The 23,153-nt window shown below is 45.0% G+C and overlaps 1 protein-coding gene across 2 annotated transcripts; it reads right to left on the minus strand.

Annotated features, from left to right (window-relative positions):
- Nucleotides 1-543: 543 nt before the first annotated feature.
- LOC106599346 (leucine-rich repeat-containing protein 17) lies at nt 544-19,250 on the minus strand. Of its 2 annotated transcripts, none has more exons than XM_045722482.1 (4): nt 18,911-19,250; nt 12,931-13,839; nt 3,672-3,827; nt 544-1,977 (listed from the first exon to the last, which is right to left on the minus strand). In XM_045722482.1, exons 2-4 carry the CDS (start codon nt 13,694-13,696, stop codon nt 1,547-1,549), a joined length of 1,353 nt encoding a protein of 450 aa, XP_045578438.1. In that variant the 5' UTR covers nt 13,697-13,839; nt 18,911-19,250; the 3' UTR covers nt 544-1,546. The 2 variants fall into 2 exon arrangements, with proteins under 2 accessions (XP_045578438.1, XP_045578437.1); XM_045722481.1 differs by lacking the exon at nt 18,911-19,250 and adding an exon at nt 16,722-16,836.
- Between the last annotated feature and the right edge of the window lie 3,903 nt (nt 19,251-23,153).

Below are 23,153 nucleotides of genomic sequence, written 5' to 3' on the forward strand. Positions count from 1 at the left end.
GCTCTGAGAGTAACAGCTGTGCATACTTGTGTTAGATGCATCCTGGCTCACTGAGATGCTTACAGTGCTGCGTAGAACATCAGAGTCATGTCTGACTCCTGTGATGTCACAGGGCTCCGCTGGCTAACATGGGACCTTCAGGATCATTCAGGACACATGCCACTATAGAAACCCACCACATACATAAGATGGCCCACAATCCCTGCATGTGTGAATTACTCATGGTGTTTATGAACCAAGATATCGGTTTCTGTTCAGGATCGTATAGACTGACTTAATGTACTTTAGGTCTTCAGCAGGTCCAGGCCTATCTCCTCAGCTTCATGTGTTGAGGTGCAGAGAGGAAGAGGTAGTGCGGAGAGGAAGAGGTAGTAAAGCCGTGGAACAGCTGTTTGAACGGACCCGAAGACGTTCCATGTTTTATGGTGAAGCATCACAGATCAAACAGATAGTTGAAGGGGTTAGTGGAAGGATGTGCCTAAATCCCTTTAGGATTAGTGAAGTGTGTGTGTGTGTGTGTGTTAATAATGTAAACCTAATTCATTTCAGAAAAAAACGGCTTTTATTTCATGAACAGATTGTCTAAATCATACATTTAGAAAAAATCTACCTCGGGCCTCCCGAGTGGCGCAGCGGTCTAAGGCACTGCATTGCAGTGCTAGAGGAGTCAATACAGATCTGGGTTTGATCCCGGGCTGTGTTGCAGCCGGCCGCGACAATGAGGCGGCGCACAATTGTCTGGGTTAGGGAGGGTTTGGCCGGCTGGGATGTCCTTGTCCCATTGTGCTCTAGTGACTCCTTGTGGTGGCTGCGCGCATGCATGTTGACTTCGGTCACCAGCTGTATGATGTTTCCTCTGACATATTGGTGCTTTGGAGGACGCATGGCTCTCGACCTTCGCCTCTCCCTAGTCCGTACGGGAGTTGCAACGATGGGACAACACTGTAACTACCAATTGGATATCGTAAAAAATATATCAACCTCTACTTTTTCAAAAAAGTATATCCACAACGAAATATTCTTGTAACGAAAACAGCAACAACTGTCCTGCATTGGTTATGCTGGTGGGAATCCAACTGTCCTGCATTGGTTATGCTGGTGGGAATCCAACTGTCCTGCATTGGTCATGCTGGTGGGAATCCAACTGTCCTGCATTGGTTATGCTGGTGGGAATCCAACTGTCCTGCATTGGTTATGCTGGTGGGAATCCAACTGTTCTGCATTGGTTATGCTGGTGGGAATCCAACTGTTCTGCATTGGTTATGCTGGTGGGAATCCAACTGTCCTGCATTGGTTATGCTGGTGGGAATCCAACTGTCCTGCATTGGTTATGCTGGTGGGAATCCAACTGTTCTGCATTGGTTATGCTGGTGGGAATCCAACTGTTCTGCATTGGTTATGCTGGTGGGAATCCAACTGTCCTGCATTGGTTATGCTGTTGGGAATTCGAAAGTAAAAAAAAAATCTGATACAGACTGAATTGGAATGTTCTGCGATAATATAAAACAACAACAACAGTTCTCTTCTAATTTCCAACTCTGTCCTATTAAGTCAACCTGGTGACCTCATATTTCTTTGGTCTGGGGTCTCTCAGAGGCTTCGGCAGCAGCTCCATCTCCGCCTCCTCTGTCTCGGCCACGAGCTCCTGAGCCGTCTGTCCCTGTCCTGTATCACCCTTCCCTGGTTGTGGATCCTTATCCTTGGGACACTCTCCATTGTAGGTCTTGACATAATTCTCCACGGGCCAGCCCCTGAACTCCTGAGGCTCGGTGCAGATTAGGCCAGAGTAGGCCACCCCGGGGTGATGCTTCAGCCAGTAGATCAGGTAGTGGATGTTGTAGTCACAGACCCAGGGGTTATCCCCCAGATTCAGCATCCTGAGGAAGTACAGGTCCTCCAACACTCCGTACTTGAAGTAGTGCAGGCTGTTGTTGGACAGGTCCAGCTCTCGCAGGTACAGGAGCCCCGCAAACGCAGCTATGGAGAGGGGGAGAAATGCAGGATGTTAAGGGTTAGTTAGAGGGACAGGACATTTCAATGAATCTTACAGCACAAGTCTCAGTGGAAGAAATTCCTACTGGACAGGTACAGGAGCCCAGTGGATGCAGCTGAAGAGGGGGACAAGGAGAGAGTAAGAGCGAGGACGTTGGGGTTACTTCAATTCATCTTATACAGTAGCACTCAGTGGAAAGTTTCAATGGAAGTAATGTCCACTAATGGACATGAATACTGAATTATTACCAGGAACTAATGTTCCACTGTAACATGAGAAAGAGTAACAGCTTCCATAACTAATTTCCGACTGCCTTTTCAGCACCTCGTCTTCAAACACATGCTGATATTAACTTGACCAGTGCTCTCCCCATCACCTAGTCTCAGCTCTAATTCAAGCTGAAGTTGGCCTGTTGATGTGCCTACGATGTGCCTAATGGCTAGCAGACATCTTTAAGATGTGTGTCCTGCAGTGTTGCCCTGAGTAATTGTGGCAGTGCAAGCTAGCACCATAAAGATAGATAGGCCTACTGTATTTAGCACCAGAGTGACCCTCCTGTTACCACTCCCACAAACCCCCTCAGATTATGTGCTTATCATACTCATGAGAATTACTGTCCGGTTTCTACTGGTTTGTTTGTGCAGCACAATGATACAACAATTCTGTGTATTTTTAAAACCAGTTTGCGCTAGCTACAGAGCTTAGCTTCTCACAGTCCCTGAGAAAACTGAGGCAGCATTTTGTGAATACTTCATGAGAATTGTGTTCAATTTGCAGTTGCTTTCTCTGTCCAGAACGGATTGGCTTTTTATCCATAACATGCTATTTCATTTCTTTCTCCTTGATCATAGTAGTTAATGACTGTGTGTGGACAGTACTGGTTGTCATAGATGGTCGGAATTAACCACCATTAATTAGTTGTTAACAACTCAGGGAAATGCTCTAATGTCAATTGTTTTCATATGTTCTGCAATAATTAATGATAATGGAACTATTTTCCTTCCGTGGCAAAGCTTCCTGGCTATGTGACCAGTTCTTGTGAGCCTAGGAATAACGAGACAGAATTTTTTCCCAGTTCTCAAACATAACAGAACTAGAAGGTAGTGTAGTGATTCCTCGGCAAATAGAGAACCTTGTTAGTTCTACAAACGAGGTGGAGCATGTTTATGGCATCGTAGGCTCCTTTAAGTCAGATTAAACCGTGTGAGAAGCTAATGAGCGTTAAGGGTTTTTATCTATGTGTGGAATTGATCCAAACTCAACGCTGCCTGGTATGGTATATAAAGTATGTGAGTTTTTTATTTGTCTTTCTTCTGCATCTTTTTTCACATTACCCCAGGGATTCTAACAATTCTATTTCAGGAGGAAATAAAGCCATGCCTCCATTTTGTGATGAATGGACTCAAGGTCAAGGTTCTCCTCTGATTCCTCTTTTGACCTCTTTCTTTGAAGGTCCAATGTGGGCTCGATTACAATGGGGGACCAGTAAGAAAATCTATGCACTCACTACTGTAAGTCACAAAGCATCAAAAAAAAGAAAAAGCATATCTATCTCAGATTGCTTTATCTTATTAAATACTTCTTCAGGTGTTGTGAGATCTGATCCTCTGTGCAGCATGACTTGGCACACATCCATAATGATTGTGCTGTTTGAAGGAAGTGTATGGTCTCTCCTCACCAGTGTCGATCTGATCCAGATTGTTACTGCTGAGGTTGAGAAGCTTCAGGTCCCTGGCAGCAACAAACTCCTTGGGCCGGAGCTGAGTGATGCTGTTACTGGACAAGTCCATCCTCACAATGTCTGACGGGAGACTTGAGGGGATGTTCTTCAGTTCTGGAGGGGGGGGGGGAGAAAGAGAGAGAGAATATGGAGGTCAGTGAGAGGTTAATGGCTTAACCAGACATGTTTACATTGGCCAAATCAGCTAGCTATCATACTGCATGAAAACATGAACAAAAACATAAGCGGACACACAAGGAACTCTGGGACATATGTGATTATTTCAACCCAATGCATACTTGTTGATTGCCAGAGTGACTGAAATTTGGATTCCTACATATGTGAATTCCGAGTGTGCCCTGAGAATATCAAGATGGCCTCCCCTTTCTATAGTCACTCTGTAGCCATGTTGAATGTCTGTGCCAAGAGGGACTGTTATTCACATCACTCTGGGTTCCCTTAGCCTTTGAAGGGTATGAAACATGAAGGTTAACGTATGAAACAGGGTTTCCCACAGGCTTAAAAGGCCTCTGAGAGAGCTTCTGTCTTTTTTTGTGATCACCAGCAGCCTTTACCATAGAAGGAAAACTTCTGCAAGAGCCATTGTTCTCAATCTAGAGTTTAAAATAAAGACTGAGACATGAAGACTAAGTAGGTGGTCCCTAAAATGCATACAACTTCTATTTACAATTCATATTGAATGATGTCTTTGGAACCGTTTTTCTAAGTCACGTTCACAATGAAAAGAGTTAGCTCTAAAACTAAAACGCTTAGCTGAGAATTAACCTAGCTGTGGTGGGGTGGAAAAACTTCATTTTTTATTTCATGAATGACACAGGACCTTTCTGTGTTTGTCAAAGTCCATGTACAATCTTGGACTGCTTCCAGTAGGCCACATCCTGAGCACGGTTTATTCATCATGCAGCTGAAGGAACTATCACAGACCTTAATGACAGACAGCTGCTCTAATATCAGAACAGCATAGGACATCCATCATCCTCCACTGTAAGGAAATGAGATTAGCGCTCCATGGCTTGTAGATGAGGTGCTGCTGCTGGAGCATTCACAACAACAGAGACAGAAGTTGGCGTTCTCAATGACACCCTATTCCCTATATAGTACACTACTTTCGTCTATATCCCTATGGGCCATGGTAGGGCTCTGGTTAAAAGTAGTGCACTATATAGGGAATAGGGTGCCATTTGGGACGCATTCAGAGATGTTCTCTCTTTCCCCTATCTATCAAACCCCTGCCTCACAACACCTGTGATATGCTTCAGTTCAGACTACAGCAGTGAGTGGGGAAACATGTAAGATGGTTGGGATGTTGGGAGAAGTCAAGGTCGTTCAGACATAACAGTTTTCAGAAAGAATCTGAACTCATCATGAGGGGCCACAGTCAGAGCCGGTCCTATATCCATACCCACTCATGCAGTCAGAGCTGGCCCTATATCCATACCCACTCATGCAGTCAGAGCCGGTCCTATATCCATACCCACTCATGCAGTCAGAGCCGGCCCTATATCCATACCCACTCATGCAGTCAGAGCCGGCCCTATATCCATACCCACTCATGCAGTCAGAGCCGGCCCTATATCCATACCCACTCATGCAGTCAGAGCCGGCCCTATATCCATACCCACTCATGCAGTCAGAGCCGGCCCTATATCCATACCCACTCATGCAGTCAGAGCCGGCCCTATATCCATACCCACTCATGCAGTCAGAGCCGGCCCTATATCCATACCCACTCATGCAGTCAGAGCCGGCCCTATATCCATACCCACTCATGCAGTCAGAGCCGGCCCTATATCCATACCCACTCATGCAGTCAGAGCCGGCCTTTCGCAGTCAACCGGCCCTATATCCATACCCACTCATGCAGTCAGAGCCGGCCCTATATCCATACCCACTCATGCAGTCAGAGCCGGCCCTATATCCATACCCACTCATGCAGTCAGAGCCGGCCCTATATCCATACCCACTCATGCAGTCAGAGCTGGCCCTATATCCATACCCACTCATGCAGTCAGAGCCGGCCCTATATCCATACCCACTCATGCAGTCAGAGCCGGCCCTATATCATGCAGTCAGAGCCGGCCCTATATCCATACCCACTCATGCAGTCAGAGCCGGCCCTATATCCATACCCACTCATGCAGTCAGAGCTGGCCCTATATCCATACCCACTCATGCAGTCAGAGCTGGCCCTATATCCATACCCACTCATGCAGTCAGAGCTGGCCCTATATCCATACCCACTCATGCAGTCAGAGCCGGCCCTATATCCATACCCACTCATGCAGTCAGAGCTGGCCCCTAGCCTTTTGGGGGCCCTAAGCAACATTTTGTCATGAGGCGGAGAGAAGATTTAGCAATTATATAACAGATTCCATGCAATTCTAATCATTTTGCCATACGGTGTAGAGAAATGTTTGCAGTTTTTAAGATGATATCTGAGTGAGAGAGACTAACAAAATCAATGGGGGCCCTCCGATCTGCAATTTGACCATGCTTCCTAGAAGTTTAGATAGCTGGCCGCTAGACTAACTTGCCAATCTGAAAACTGAAGCTGTCAGTGACTGACGTAACAACAGAACAACTGCTGATGCACAACCACTATTCTAACCCTCAACAGGAAGTTGATTTGAAATGTTTTTAGAAATGTTTCCGCGGGCCAACAAAAGGGGGGTGGCGGCCAGTTGCCCATCCCTGATATAGTTTATTAAAATCACATGTCGTTTACAGACAGTAGGAAACTAAACCTGTACAGCCATTCATTTAGATTGTAAATGCACAGTGCTGCTTTTACAGAGTCAGGTGCCAAACATGTCTGCATCTCAAGGAAAATCAACGCTGCTGTGGAGGAGAGGAGACCACCAGCAGAATATTAATCATCATGCTGAGGAGGAGAGGAGACTACCAGCAGAATATTAATCATCATGCTGTGGAGGAGAGGAGACTACCAGCAGAATATTAATCATCATGCTGTGGAGGAGAGGAGACTACCAGCAGAATATTAATCATCATGCTGTGGAGGAGAGGAGACTACCAGCAGAATATTAATCATCATGCTGTGGAGGAGAGGAGACTACCAGCAGAATATTAATCATCATGCTGTGGAGGAGAGGAGACTACCAGCAGAATATTAATCATCATGCTGTGGAGGAGAGGAGACTACCAGCAGAATATTAATCATCATGCTGTGGAGGAGAGGAGACTACCAGCAGAATATTAATCATCATGCTGTGGAGGCGAGGAGACTACCAGCAGAATATTATGCTGTTTTTAATTATATATATTTTTTAACTTTTCTTTAACTCTAATTGACAATGACAGCCTAGGAGCAGTGGATTAACTGCCTTGTTCAGGGGCAGAAAAACAGATTTTTACCTTGTCAGCTCAGGGATTCAATCCAGCAACCTTTCGGTTATTGGGCCAAAGCTATAACCACTAAGCTACCTGCCTCCCCAATCTATCTCACTCTCTCTCTCTCCCTCTCTCTCTCTTTCTCTTTCTCCCACTCTCTCTCCATCCCTCTCTCATCTGTGAGTTCCAGTGAATTCAGAGCCTTTTCTCATCGTGGCTCCAGGGATCTGATAATAATATACTGTCTCACTAATTACTGACCAGAGGTCATTACACATATATGTCAGACAGCATGAACTTTATAGATAAATGTTGTCCAGACCTCATAGTCAGATACTGAGAGAAACCTTTTCAATTTTGTGGAGGAGAGGAGACTACCAACAGACTATTACTCCCTCTCTGCTACACATCATGACTCCCCCAGAATGTGTCAGCTGACAAAACACCCAACCATCGGTTACAGGAACTCCAAGAAACCAGGATATAATGTCAGAAGAGGAGGTTAGGCTTTACAGAGATGACAAGCAGGCCAACTCTCCATATGCTGACTCAACTGTTCTGCTAGCGATAGAGCAGGACTACACCAGGCGTCATCTTTCAGGTTTATGACTTGTTTGAAAGGTTTCTCTCAGTATCTGACTATGAGGTCTGGACGACATTTATCTAAAAAGTACATACACTCTGACATATTCTCCCATATATAATGTATGTACCACACAGATGATTTATTTGTGATTGGAGACATTCTGTCTTGCTCCCACACAGTTCTGTAGTGTATTGTAGGGACATATCCAGTGTTTACAAATGAGACTTTGTTTCCAGTGTAACGACCTCCGGTCAGTTATTAGTGATACAGTATATTAAGGCTCTGAATTCACTGGAACTCACAGATGAGAGAGGGATGGAGAGAGAGTGAGAGAAACAGAGAAAGAGAGAGGGAGAGAGAGAGAGATGGGGGAGAGAGGCTAGAGAGAGAGATGAGGGAGAGAGAGAGAGAGATAGATAGATGAGAGTGGGAGCGGTAGAGAGAGATGAGAGAGAGAGAGAGAGGAGAGAGGGAGATCAAGAGCGGCAGAGAGAGAGATGAGGGAGAGAGGGAGAGGAGAGAGGGAGAGCAAGAGACAAAGAGATGAGGGACAGAGAGAGAGCGAGAGAGAGATTGAGAGAGATGAGGAAGATAGGTAGAGAGAGAGCGAGAGTAGCGACAGAGAGAGAGAGCGAGAACGGGAGAGAGAGAGTAGCGACGAAAAAGAGCGAGAGCGGGAGAGAGAGAGAGAGGAGAGAAAGAGAGAGAGAGAGAGATGAGGGAGGGAGGGAGGTATGGAGGGGGACAGACTATGACCAGTGAGATGATCTAGTGAGGTTCAGATAAAGGACTGATTGAAAACCTTTCCAGAGGGGAAGGGAAATAGTTTCCCCCAGCTGAACATGGGGATCTTTTATATAGCGACAGTAGAATAGAGAGACCAGTGTTGCTGCTTCTTGCACGTTTAACTGCACTCTGACAGATGGCTTTCTGGGGACAAGATAGGGACAGTATATCATTATATGACTGTCATTCATCATCTTGATCAAAGGGCCCGCTCACTGTGACATTTCATAAATATACAGTAGAATAATACATCAGAGTGCTGCCACTTCGACACTAAGTAAGTATGAAGGGACTATTCATGACTATACTGCCACGTCTACACTAAATAAGTATGAAGTGACTATTCATGACTATACTGCCACGTCTATACTAAATCAATATGAAGGGACTATTCATGACTATACTGCCACGTCTATACTATCAATATGAAGGGACTATTCATGACTATACTGCCACGTCTATACTAAATCAATATGAAGGGACTATTCATGACTATACTGCCACGTCTACACTAAATCAGTATGAAGGGACTATTCATGACTATACCGCCACGTCTACACTAAATCAATATGAAGGGACTATTCATGACTATACTGCCACGTCTACACTAAATCAATATGAAGGGACTATTCATGACTATACTGCCACGTCTACACTAAATCAATATGAAGGGACTATTCATGACTATACTGCCACGTCTATACTAAATCAATATGAAGGGACTATTCATGACTATACTGCCACGTCTATACTAAATCAATATGAAGGGACTATTCATGACTATACTGCCACGTCTACACTAAATCAATATGAAGGGACTATTCATGACTATACTGCCACGTCTACACTAAATCAATATGAAGGGACTATTCATGACTCTACTGCCACGTCTATACTAAATCAATATGAAGGGACTATTCATGACTATACTGCCACGTCTACACTAAATCAATATGAAGGGACTATTCATGACTATACTGCCACGTCTATACTAAATCAATATGAAGGGAATATTCATGACTATACTGCCACGTCTACACTAAATCAATATGAAGGGACTATTCATGACTATACTGCCACGTCTACACTAAATCAATATGAAGGGACTATTCATGACTATACTGCCACGTCTACACTAAATCAATATGAAGGGACTATTCATGACTCTACTGCCACGTCTACACTAAATCAATATGAAGGGAATATTCATGACTATACTGCCACGTCTATACTAAATCAATATGAAGGGACTATTCATGACTATACTGCCACATCTACACTAAATCAATATGAAGGGACTATTCATGACTCTACTGCCACGTCTACACTAAATCAATATGAAGGGACTATTCATGACTCTACTGCCACGTCTACACTAAATCAATATGAAGGGACTATTCATGACTATACTGCCACGTCTACACTAAATCAATATGAAGGGACTATTCATGACTATACTGCCACGTCTATACTAAATCAATATGAAGGGACTATTCATGACTATACTGCCACGTCTATACTAAATCAATATGAAGGGACTATTCATGACTATACTGCCACGTCTACACTAAATCAATATGAAGGGACTATTCATGACTATACTGCCACGTCTACACTAAATCAATATGAAGGGACTATTCATGACTATACTGCCACGTCTACACTAAATCAATATGAAGGGACTATTCATGACTATACTGCCACGTCTACACTAAATCAATATGAAGGGACTATTCATGACTATACCGCCACGTCTACACTAAATCAATATGAAGGGACTATTCATGACTATACTGCCACGTCTACACTAAATCAATATGAAGGGACTATTCATGACTATACTGCCACGTCTACACTAAATCAATATGAAGGGACTATTCATGACTATACTGCCACGTCTACACTAAATCAATATGAAGGGACTATTCATGACTATACTGCCACGTCTATACTATCAATATGAAGGACTATTCATGACTATACTGCCACGTCTACACTAAATCAATATGAAGGGACTATTCATGACTATACTGCCACGTCTATACTAAATCAATATGAAGGGACTATTCATGACTATACTGCCACGTCTATACTAAATCAATATGAAGGGACTATTCATGACTATACTGCCACGTCTATACTAAATCAATATGAAGGGACTATTCATGACTCTACTGCCACGTCTACACTAAATCAATATGAAGGGACTATTCATGACTATACTGCCACGTCTACACTAAATCAATATGAAGGGACTATTCATGACTATACCGCCACGTCTACACTAAATCAATATGAAGGGACTATTCATGACTATACTGCCACGTCTATACTAAATCAATATGAAGGGACTATTCATGACTCTACTGCCACGTCTACACTAAATCAATATGAAGGACTATTCATGACTATACTGCCACGTCTATACTAAATCAATATGAAGGGACTATTCATGACTCTACTGCCACGTCTACACTAAATCAATATGAAGGGACTATTCATGACTATACTGCCACGTCTATACTAAATCAATATGAAGGGACTATTCATGACTATACTGCCACGTCTATACTATCAATATGAAGGGACTATTCATGACTATACTGCCACGTCTACACTAAATCAATATGAAGGGACTATTCATGACTATACTGCCACGTCTATACTAAATCAATATGAAGGGACTATTCATGACTATACTGCCACGTCTATACTAAATCAATATGAAGGGACTATTCATGACTCTACTGCCACGTCTATACTAAATCAATATGAAGGGAATATTCATGACTATACTGCCACGTCTATACTAAATCAATATGAAGGGACTATTCATGACTATACTGCCACGTCTATACTAAATCAATATGAAGGGACTATTCATGACTATACTGCCACGTCTATACTAAATCAATATGAAGGGACTATTCATGACTATACTGCCACGTCTATACTAAATCAATATGAAGGGACTATTCATGACTATACTGCCACGTCTATACTAAATCAATATGAAGGGACTATTCATGACTATACTGCCACGTCTATACTATCAATATGAAGGGACTATTCATGACTATACTGCCACGTCTATACTAAATCAATATGAAGGGACTATTCATGACTATACTGCCACGTCTACACTAAATCAATATGAAGGGACTATTCATGACTATACTGCCACGTCTATACTAAATCAATATGAAGGGACTATTCATGACTATACTGCCACGTCTATACTAAATCAATATGAAGGGACTATTCATGACTATACTGCCACGTCTACACTAAATCAATATGAAGGGACTATTCATGACTATACTGCCACGTCTACACTAAATCAATATGAAGGGACTATTCATGACTATACTGCCACGTCTACACTAAATCAATATGAAGGGACTATTCATGACTATACTGCCACGTCTACACTAAATCAATATGAAGGGACTATTCATGACTATACTGCCACGTCTATACTAAATCAATATGAAGGACTATTCATGACTATACTGCCACGTCTACACTAAATCAATATGAAGGGACTATTCATGACTATACTGCCACGTCTATACTAAATCAATATGAAGGGACTATTCATGACTATACTGCCACGTCTATACTAAATCAATATGAAGGACTATTCATGACTATACTGCCACGTCTACACTAAATCAATATGAAGGGACTATTCATGACTATACTGCCACGTCTATACTAAATCAATATGAAGGGACTATTCATGTTGTATTTTGGAGCTCAAACAAAAGCAGTCCCCACACAGCATGGACTCCATGCAGGGTTTGTAGTCAGTCCCATGGGTCTGGGCCTAATGACTATTTGAAATACGATATTGAAACCTAATCTTTCTAGAAGTTATAGTCCTGATAGCAGTTTTAATGTGGCAGTTATACATAGTTGCACAGAAACGGCACCAGATGTGAGAGTCTGGACGGGAGACAGAAATGAGACTCCATATTTTCCCTTGGTCCCTTTGTGTCTATTGTTACATGATGGTTTCCACGGTTTCCACACTGCAAGCCGTCACTCTAAGGCCTCTCGGTTTACAGTCGTCTCCTACCACATTCTGATTCAGGGAAATTATAGAGAACACATTTAGAAAGTAGTGATTATCAACCACAGCTCTGGAGTATCCAGCAGCCAGCCTCTCCTCCACACGGTTGCAAAAGGCCTCACAACAATCATGTGTAGTGAACAATGGCCAGATATTTCAGATGGACATGTGACTCATACATGGAGGTCCGGTTTCCCTGACCCATAATACTGGACTAAAAAGCTGTTTCAGTAGAGATTCATCTGGGTCCATGAACCCATGGCCCTGAAAACCCTAATAACTCACTCCAGTACTCTGAAAGACCAGAATACACCACTTCATTGTCCTCCAAGGAGGGAATTATTCACACAGGTTACACAAACAAATGAAAGGGAGACAAGCTTGGTTGGCTCATAGCTTACCTTTGCTCTTGCAGTCCAGCATGGGTTTGGGGAACATGTAGGTGTGGCACAAGGAGTTGGCATCAGGGTACTTCTTGATGGGAGGTGGTTTGGGCAGACTACCCTGCCCCTCCTGAGGTGTCTTCCCTGGCTGCTGGCCCTCCCCATCCTCAGGACACAGCAGCTCCGGCCTCATCTTCTTCAGCTTCTGACCTCTCAGCGAGTCCGGCTCCGAACACTTGGCGTAGTTCCCTAGGTTACGGTTGCTGGGCACCTGCAGGGTCCTGACCAGGCTATCCAGCGAGCACCGGCAGTCCCAGGGGTTGTCATAGAGACGCAGGTAGCGGAGGCTTGGCAAGGGCAGCAGGTGCTCCTCAGAAGCTGTCTTCATCTTGTTGTGCTGAAGAAGCAGAGTAGTGAGCTGTCCCAGCCCTGCGAACGCCTCCTCCTCCACCATGTAGAGCTCATTCTGTTGTAGATCCAGACTCTTTAGGTTCTTGAACTGGGAGAAGGTGTTGTCTCTGAGCACCTGGATCTTGTTGCGGGCCAGCAGGAGGTGGTGGATGTCTTCAGGCCAGTGCTGTTGCACCCCGGTCAGCTGGCGGTCCTGACAGTCCAGGTATTTCTCTCCGGCCTCCATGTATTCCTTGCATTCAGAGGTTTGGCGTTTGACAGCATTGGCCCTGCCTTTACCCCGGGCCCTGCCCCGTTCTCTGTTCCGTCCACCCTTCCTGGGCTCAGCGGACCTGAGGATCAGGAGGAGCAGCAGAGCGCTGATCAGCCGCATCCTGGGAGCCCCAACGCCACCACTGGGAGACGTGGGAGCGGCAAGACTGGAAGAAGAGGGAGGGAGGGAGGGGGAGAGGGATGGCCTTGTGCAATCAGAGATGGCCTTGGGTTTCTGCTGGTGCCAGGGAAGGCTGGTTACAGCTGTGTGAGAGAGAGAGAGAGTTAAGTAGAGAGTTCATTGTTCGGGAGGAGAGGGATAAGAAGGGATAGAGAGGAAGAAAGGGAGGGAGAGGAAGAATGGTGGAGAGAAACAGACATAAAGCATGTTATATGATAGTCTATCAAACAGAGAGATAGTTAAAACACGGTCATGGAACAGTGACCCATTTCCTTTGTTCCTCAGTCTTCTCTCTCAGTTCCTCTCCTCCCTTCTCCTATCTCTCTGTTCCTCTCCTCCCTTCTCCTATCTCTCTGTTTCTCTGCCCCCTTCTCCTATCTCTCAGTTCCTCTCCTCCCTTCTCCTATCTCTCCGTTCCTCTCCTACCTTCTCCTATCTCTCTGTTCCTCTCCTCTCTTCTCTTATCTCTGTTTCTCTCCTCTCTTCTCCTATCTCTCTGTTTCTCTCCTCTCTTCTCCTATCTCTCTGTTCCTCTCCTCTCTTCCTATCTCTCTGTTCCTCTCCTCTCTTCTCCTATCTCTCTGTTCATCTCCTCCCTTCTCCTATCTCTCTGTTTCTCTCCTCCCTTCTCCTGTCTCTCTGTTCCTCTCCTCTCTTCTCTTATCTCTCTGTTTCTCTCCTCTCTTCTCCTGTCTCTCTGTTTCTCTCCTCTCTTCTCCTGTCTCTCTGTTTCTCTCCACTCTTCTTCTATCTCTCTGTTCCTTTCTTCCTAACACAAAACCTGGTGGCGGTCTGCTCTTTATACAGTCTTTGTTTTACTTTCTCTCTCTCTCTCTCTCTCTCTCTCTCTCTCTCTCTCTCTCTCTCTCTCTCTCTCTCTCTCTTTAGTCAGTAATTCATCTGTACACCAGGCTGAAAGCCTCACGAACATTCATCAAAGAGGAGGAAGTTTACATGTATGTGTACGTCCACTCCTGTAAACATACTCTGATAAACATGACGGCTGTAAAGACCTCCCTAACTACCTTACCCTGAGGGAAGGCTATGTGTAGCTGAATGGAATTACCCTGAGTTTATTATTATCACTGGTGTTAAAGGTTAGTGTTGATGATGTACCTTGAATGCTCTTAATGATCATGTATATATTTATGAGTTATATGTATGCCATTCAAATATGGTTCCCAGGAAATATGCTTTTCTACCAGGAAAACAATAATATCTTAGTCATGACAACAGTCATTCCTCATGTTAAACTATATTGATAAGGTCCAACCCAGGTTACAGTACGGGCAAACATAAGGCAGCATCGAAACTTCCCCAGAGGAAATATTAATCCACTTTTATGGTTTAGCAATGATGACAAATCTAGCTCAACGCTATGTAGCAGTGTGTCTGGCTCTGCTTGCTGTGTGTGTGTGTGTGTGTGTGTGTGTGTGTGTGTGTGTGTGTGTGTGTGTGTGTGTGTGTGTGTGTGTGTGTGTGTGTGTGTGTGTGTGTGTGTGTGTGTGTGTGTGTGTGCGTGCTGTGTGTGTGTGTGTGTGTGTGTGTGTGTGTGTGTGTGTGTGTGTGTGTGTGTGTGTGTGTTTTTCACCCCCACCAGCGATGGGCCTGTACAGTATTGACTCATTAGTCCCAAGTGTGATGTGAGGCAGCAGCCACAATGTCTGCCAAACAACACCCTACTTCTCCTGCTACAACACCCTACTTCTCCCCCAGCCTTCCACAGTGGAACAGTCCAGTCACAGGGAGAGATGGAGAAGAGGTGGTGTAAACATTGAGTTTATAGACACAATGAGTTAGAGAATTCTTCAGTCTGAGAACACTTTGCCCTATAGTATCCTAGCAAGCTAACACGCAGCAAAGCTACACTAGTGAGATCTCAATCCTACAGTCCACTGTAGCCACTCCCTTAGGGACAATATGAAAACAAGAGAGCTGTGGGCTCCCCGAAAATAAACCATTATAACACAAAAGATGACTGCCATCTAGGGCCATTCAGACAGTCTCTCTCCACATAAGCACTGTTAGCGCCCGGCCGGGCCTCTGCCAGTGTAAACACACACTCTCCCATATGGAGTGCACATGGCAAAGCTTTGGGCCTCTAACCCCCCCTCTGGTCTGCCCAGCTCTGGCCCAGTTCCGGCCCAACTTCGGTCCATACTCGGCCCAGCCCAATGCCCAGGCCATCTAGCTCCAGGCCCATTCAGCTATGTCAGACCAGGCTGGCATAGCCACACTCACTCACTCACTCACCTCCTCACACACCCCTCACCACCACCCCACTCACTCACTCACTCACTCACTCACTCACTCACTCACCCTCACCACTCACTCACTCCTCCCCACTCACTCACTCACCACTCACTCACCACCACCACCACCACCATCCCACTCACCACCACCACCACCACTCACTCACTCCTCACCACCACCACCACTCACTCAGTCTCTCTCTCTCTCTCTCTCTGGATGAATCACCACTTTACAGTCCATAGTGATAGTTTAATCTGTTGTTCAGGCACCAGTGATACACTGTACTGTTCAACTGGAAGACGTTTTATCATGCAGATGAACTGTGTTCCTTTTCAATTCATTTTATAATATTTATGCATAAATTCTCTTTCATAAAACATTTCTCTGTTTAAGAGTCCTTCAATTGTTGTAAATGTCTTATTTAACCTTTATTTATTAGTATCTCTTTTCCAAGAGAGACCTGGTCCAATAGCAGCAGAGGGAACAAAGTTTCAGACAAAACAACTTCCATACACTAACACAACGCTAACAACACTCTAGACACACATACAGCACAACACACACAAGGTTTACAAAGATAAGCTGTTGGGAAAAACACAACTGTATTTTAACACAATAATATCATGCTACTAGAATGTGCTCTGCAGGAAAATTATATTACCAGTAAAAGTTTGAAATCTGAAAAATGTAAATAATCAATGCATTTACATACCCATGTGTCGGGAGTATCTGTGTAAAACCACGCAGCAGTGGTACTGAGTAATGTCATGTCCTGCACTGTAATTCACTGGACAACCTCCATCCCAGACCAACTCCCTGTGGTAATAACAGATGTTATATACCTCTAGCTGGAGGAGTAGCCAGGCATCAGGCATGCTGGTCAAAGTGCAAATGGGCGAATGAACCGGCCGACACAATCTGAGGGCCGTGGGGAGTGAGACTAATGCTCTGTACAGCTAGAGAGCGGGGGCTCTGCGGGGGCTCTGCGGGGGCTCGCCGGGGCTCGGCGGGGCTCGCGGGGGCTGGAGAACCCAGTGTGATGCTGCTGATAGATTTAACAGAGACAGCTGGGGTCACACAGGCTTCAACACAACACACACAGCACTGACCAATAGGAGGCAGACTGGGCTGTGTGTGCTGAGCTGTCTAGTAATGCAAAGGAAAGCATACTGTACGCTGTCGGTTCCTCGCTGTCCAACCAAAGTGCTTGAACTGAGGAACTCACTTGATGTGAAAGAACAGCAAACACACAACCACCACACAACGTTGTCTCAACATTGACTCCAAGTTGTTGGTCTATTCTAGACTGTAATTCTTGGACAATGGATGTTGTGCAAGTGAAACACCCCAGGGGAGTGTTCTAATGCTAAACCAGTGTAGGTAGTTCCCCTAGCAGGACCTGGACGGATCAGTGAACAGCCTCATTATAGCAGCAGCCAGCCTTAAAGCTACAGCGCAGGGTGGCTGCCTACACAGCCTGTCTCTCAGTGCTTCACTAACACAGAATAGGGCACTGGGGATGGAAACAGAGAAGAAAGAACGTCCATAAGAAGTGGTGCAGAACACAAGGACTGTACTGTACTGGAGTTTTTATTTTCATTTCCCCGTCGACCCTGCTGCCACCCAAACCAAGCTCATTCCCCACCGTGACCTGATCTGACTGAGTTTCCTTTCAGGTTGCCTGAGGTGTTCAGTCAGTGTGTCCAAAATGGCACCCCATTCCCCACGTAGTGCACTACTTCTGACCAGAGCCCTATGGGCATTTGGGAGGCAGACAGAGTCTGTATGTGTTCCCCACAGCACAATCCTCAGAGAACGCTTACACAGCACGGAGCACTAATTACAACACTTGAACTCTCTCTCACAGGCATGCAGGCAGGGGGAAAGTTTATCAAATAAATACATGTGAAATTGTATTTATCACAGGGATCATTGAAAGCGCCATGTTATTCTTGCTCTTCCAGAGATAAGTGAAAAAATAGGGAGAGAAGGAGCTTAAAAACATAGACGAGAAGAAGTAAGACAAGCCAGTTGATTCCCTCACTGATGAAGTGATACAGTGCTTCATGTGGTGTATCCCCTCTTGGCTTTAGGGTTGCAGTGCTTCATGTGGTGTATCCCCTCTTGGCTTTAGGGTTGCAGTGCTTCATGTGGTGTATCCCCTCTTGGCTTTAGGGTGGCAGTGCTTCATGTGGTGCATCCCCTCTTGGCTTTAGGGTTGCAGTGCTCCATGTGGTGTATCCCCTCTTGCCTTTAGGGTGGCATTCCGACTCCCAGAGAGAACACTCAAACAGAAACATACAGCACTGAGCACTAATCCTTAAAAACCTTCAGTATGATCCTTTACCACACACTTCCTCTCAGTTGCTCCTGTTTCAGAAAGCTGGTGTTTCAGAAAGTGCCCTGAAGCCTTGAACCCAGTGTTATCTACAGAAAGAAACCGTGACAGGGGATGTTTACCAGAGCCCTGTTCTTCACAGCATTCCCAGAGGGAGAGGGTACGGGGATTGCGTTGGAACACGGCCAGAGACATTTACACCTCAAGTGCACAAACAGCACATACACTTCTCTTCTTACAAGAGAAAATGTTCCACTTAAGAAAAAAAGGCAACAGCTTAAATTGCAATATGTCCTGGACAAAATAATCAATAGGCAATGAGTGCAAGCATGCATGTCTAAAATATCTTACAGTGGCATGTCTAAAACCTCTTACAGTGGCATGTCTAAAACCTCTTACAGTGCAGAATTCTGTGCTGTTCTGTTCACTTTAGGAAAGTGCTGCTACTGCCCATTCTAGTACAGTAAATCTCCATTACACTATTGGCTGCCTTCAACACTGTGACTGTACTACTGTAACAGAGGAAACAGAACAGAGAGAGAGAGAGGGGGGGGTTCTGGTACCTGGCCAAGGGGAGAGGGAGCGGTTGATGGGTCCACTAGGGCTCTGGTCGGTCCTCCACTAGGGCTCTGGTCGGTCCCTCATCCCCTGCTCTTTGTCCTGTCATGGAGGGCTGAGCCGGACCCTGGAAGTCTGCCTGCTTAGCCTGCCTGCCTCTCCTGCCTGCCTCTCCTGCCTGCCTCTCAGGCTTTGAGGGGGCTCTCTGTGTGCAGTGAGGCTCAGTCAGCCTGCGTCTGGTATTAAATTACACATGACACAGTTCCTCTGCTCTGTTCTGTGCAGACAGGCAGGCAGGCGAGGAGGGGAGAAACCCGTCTCTCCAGTGTTGAGTAACTGGCCCGCCTCCAGCCCAGCTCCTAGCCTGTCCTGTCCTCATAGAGTGTCAGGCTGTTGGAGGAGGAGGAGGAAGAGGAGGAGGAGGAGGAGGAAGAGGAGGAGGAGGAGGAGGAAGAGCAGGAGGAGGAGGAGGAGGAGGAAGAGGAGGAGGAGGAAGAGGAGGAGGAGGAGGAAGAGGCTCACAAACAACAGATAAGTAATTACTACTGAATGTTAATGATTACTCAGACCAGGCTGCATCAAATCGTTGGAATGTATGACTGTATAAGCCCACATGTATATCTCCCGAAACAGAAACAGAGGAGGCTGGCAGTCTCCTTCAGGTATAGTTTTATGGATAACATGAGTCGGCTGCTAATGAACACATGACACACACACAAACACACACACACAAACACACCGGCCATCATTAAAATTTGTTGTGGAGTGTTCTTTAAGACCCAGAGGCGAAAATCCCGGGGGGACGGGGGGACACGACCCCCCCATCCTGGGAAAAAATATGATTTGTCCACCCCAATATATCACTGAAACATAACTATGTAATTGAAATAATATTAATAATACGCAATGAAAGCAATTGTGCTGATTATAGACACTTAATAGCACGTTTTTAAGTTTCAAAAGATTGCGACCCCCCCACCCTTTGCCTCACAATGGTTTGATCCACTGCCAGTTCCTTAGCTTGCTGGGTAACAGAGAGGTCGTATCTACTGTCTGAAAGGCACTCAATGAACGTAACTGACGTGAGGTTAATCCAGTCAATCACGCACACACACTAGCTGAATATGCAGAGCTAGCGCGCAAATATTAAGTATTAAGCTAGCTAGTACCTATTCCATTTATGTGGCATCGTCAAAGATGCTATCGTCAATTTATTCCAAGATCAGCATGCAGATGATGTAAGTTAGTGCTTCAAAGTCCCTGTGATAAGGTTAGCGATAAACTGAAGTCCAAACTGAACAGAACTACACTCTCTTCTACCATTGTCTTAAATATATTTAATGGTCTCGTTGCAGAAGCTAAATTGTCGCAAGGGAACTTTTTATTTATTTATTTTATTTCACCTTTATTTAACCTGGGTAGCAAAGATTATAGCAAACACCACTGAAATGGAATTGGTGCTCGCTAGCTTTGCAAATTCAGCTATTGTTGGAAGCCAGCCAATATGAAACAAACTATTAAAATTACAAAAGGTTGCAGCATATGTTGTGTAAATGGTGAACTCATACAGCTGTCAACTCTTGTCATTTTAATCCGTTTCACATTTGCTAGCTACCTTTTAGATCGAAGCCCAAATAGAATGATAGAAGATAAGATGATAGAAGCCCATCTCCTACTGTAAATAACCTACACAATGTGTGTGTGTAGCCAGCCAGCCAGCCAGGTAGAAAAATGGCAGAAAAATAAAAGACGGACATCAGAGTATTTTTCAGTACACCAAAACGCAAAGTAAGAACCCTAGTAGCCTAATATCTCAAAGACTACTTGATAAAATGTTCATAAGAAAGAAATGAAATTCTAATGGAAATGTTTCACAATGATGTCATTAGGCAGAGCAGGCAACAGATGGCACACAGACAGCAGAGTTGGGGACAGATATGCAGGGACAGACTGGCAGAGACAGGGAGTCTCAGGTAAGTTTGTTGAGTCTTTGTTTGGCAACATTATGAAAGGTTCTCAATTTTTTTTACTTGTAAAATAGGAACATAATTGGAAAATGCCATGGATACCCCCACTCTCAACTTAAACTGGTGACTGAACTAAGATTTGTTAAAGGCAATGGTATTGCTGTTGTGATTAGTTGTGTAGTTTTGGGTACCGGTAGTTAGGAGTACGGCAAACACCTTATTTCTTTGCTTCCTCAATATACATTTACCATATTACAATGTAGGCTATGTGTTACAGCACTACTTTTGGTGTCCCCCTCAGGAATTGCTCTTGAGAAAATTTCATGTAATTGTCCCCTCCAAAGTTGATATCAGATTTTTGCCCCTGGTAAGACCACAGAGATAGGCAAATCAAATCAAATTTATTTGTCACATACACATGGTTAGCAGATGTCAATGCAATTGTAGCGAAATGCTTGTGCTTCTAGTTCCGACCATACAGTAATATCTAACAAGTAATCTACCAATTCCACAACAACTACCTTATACACACAAGTGTAAAGGAATGAATACGAATATGTACATAAAAATATATAAATGAGTGATGGCCGAACGGCATAGGCAAGATGCAGTAGATGGTATGGAGTACAGTATATACATATGAGATGAGTAATGTAGGGTATGAAACATATAAAGCAGCATTGTTTAAAGTGGCTAGTGATACATTACATCAAGATGCAGTAGATGGTATAGCGTACAGTATATACATATGTGATGAGTAATGTAGGGTATGTAAACATTATATAAAGTGACTAGTGATAAATTGATTACATAAATGTTTCCATTATTAAAGTGGCTGGAGTTGAGTCAGTATGTTGGCAGCAGCCTCTCTGTGTTAGTGATGGCTGTTTAACAGTCTGATGGCCTTGAGATAGAAACTGTTTTTCAGTCTCTCGGTCCCCGCTTTGATGCACCTGTACTGACCTCGCCTTCTGGATGATAGCGGGGTGAACAGGCAGTGGCTCAGGTGGTTGTTGTCCTTGATGATCTTTTTGGACTTGCTGTGACATCGGGTGGTGTAGGTGTCCTGGAGGGCAGGTAGTTTTCCCCGGTGATGCGTTGTGCAGACCTCACTACCCTCTGGAGAGCCTTCCGGTTATGGGCGGAGCAGCTGCCGTACCAGGCGGTGATACCTGCCCGACAGGATGCTCTCAATTGTGCATCTGTACAAGTTTGTGAGTGTTTTTGGTGACAAGCCGAATTTCTTCAGCCTCCTGAGGTTGAAGAGGCGCTGCTGCGCCTTCTTCACCACGCTGTCTGTGTGGGTGGACCATTTCAGTTTGTCCGTGATGTGTACGCCGAGGAACTTAAAACTCTCCACCCTCTCCACTACTGTCCCGTCAATGTAGATAGGGAGCTGCTCCCTCTGCTATTTCCTGAAGTCCACGATCATCTCCTTTGTTTTGTTGACATTGAGTGTGAAGTTATTTTCCTGACATCACACTCCGAGGGCCCTCACCTCCTCCCTATAGGCCGTCGTCGTTGTTGGTAATCAAGCCTACCACTGTAGTGTCGTCTGCAAACTTGATGATTGAGTTGGAGGCGTGCATGGCCACGCAGTCGTGGGTGAACAGGGAGTACAGGAGAGGGCTGAGAACGCATCCTTGTGGGGCCCCAGTGTTGAGGATCAGCGGGGTGGAGATATTGTTACCTACCCTCACCACCTGGGGCGGCCCGTCAGGAAGTCTAGGACCCAGTTGCACAGGGCGGGTCAAGACCCAGGGTCTCGAGCTTAATGACGAGTTTGGAGGGTACTATGGCGTTGAATGCTGAGCTGTAATCGGTGAACAGCATTCTTACATAGGTATTCCTCTTGTCCAGATGGGTTAGGGCAGTGTGCAGTGTGCAGTGTGATGGTGATTGCATCGTCTGTGGACCTATTGGGGCGGTAAGCAAAATAGAGTGGGTCTAGGGTGACAGGTAGGGTGGAGGTGAAATGATCCTTGACTAGTTTCTCAAAGCACTTCATGATGACGGAAGTGAGTGCTACAGGGCGGTAGTCATTTAGCTCAGTTACCTTAGCTTTCTTGGGAACAGGAACAATGGTGGCCCTCTTGAGGCATGTGGGCACAGCAGACTGGAATAAGGATTGATTGAATATGTCCGTAAACACACCATTCAGCTGGTCTGCGCATGCTCTGAGGACGCAGCCGGGATGTCGTCTGGGCCTGCAGCCTTGCGAGGGTTAACACGTTTAAATGTTTTACTCACGTTGGCTGCAGTGAAGGAGAGCCCGCAGGTT

Source organism: Salmo salar, chromosome ssa07 (assembly GCF_905237065.1).
Source record: "Salmo salar chromosome ssa07, Ssal_v3.1, whole genome shotgun sequence".
NCBI classification, from domain to species: Eukaryota; Metazoa; Chordata; class Actinopteri; order Salmoniformes; family Salmonidae; genus Salmo; species Salmo salar.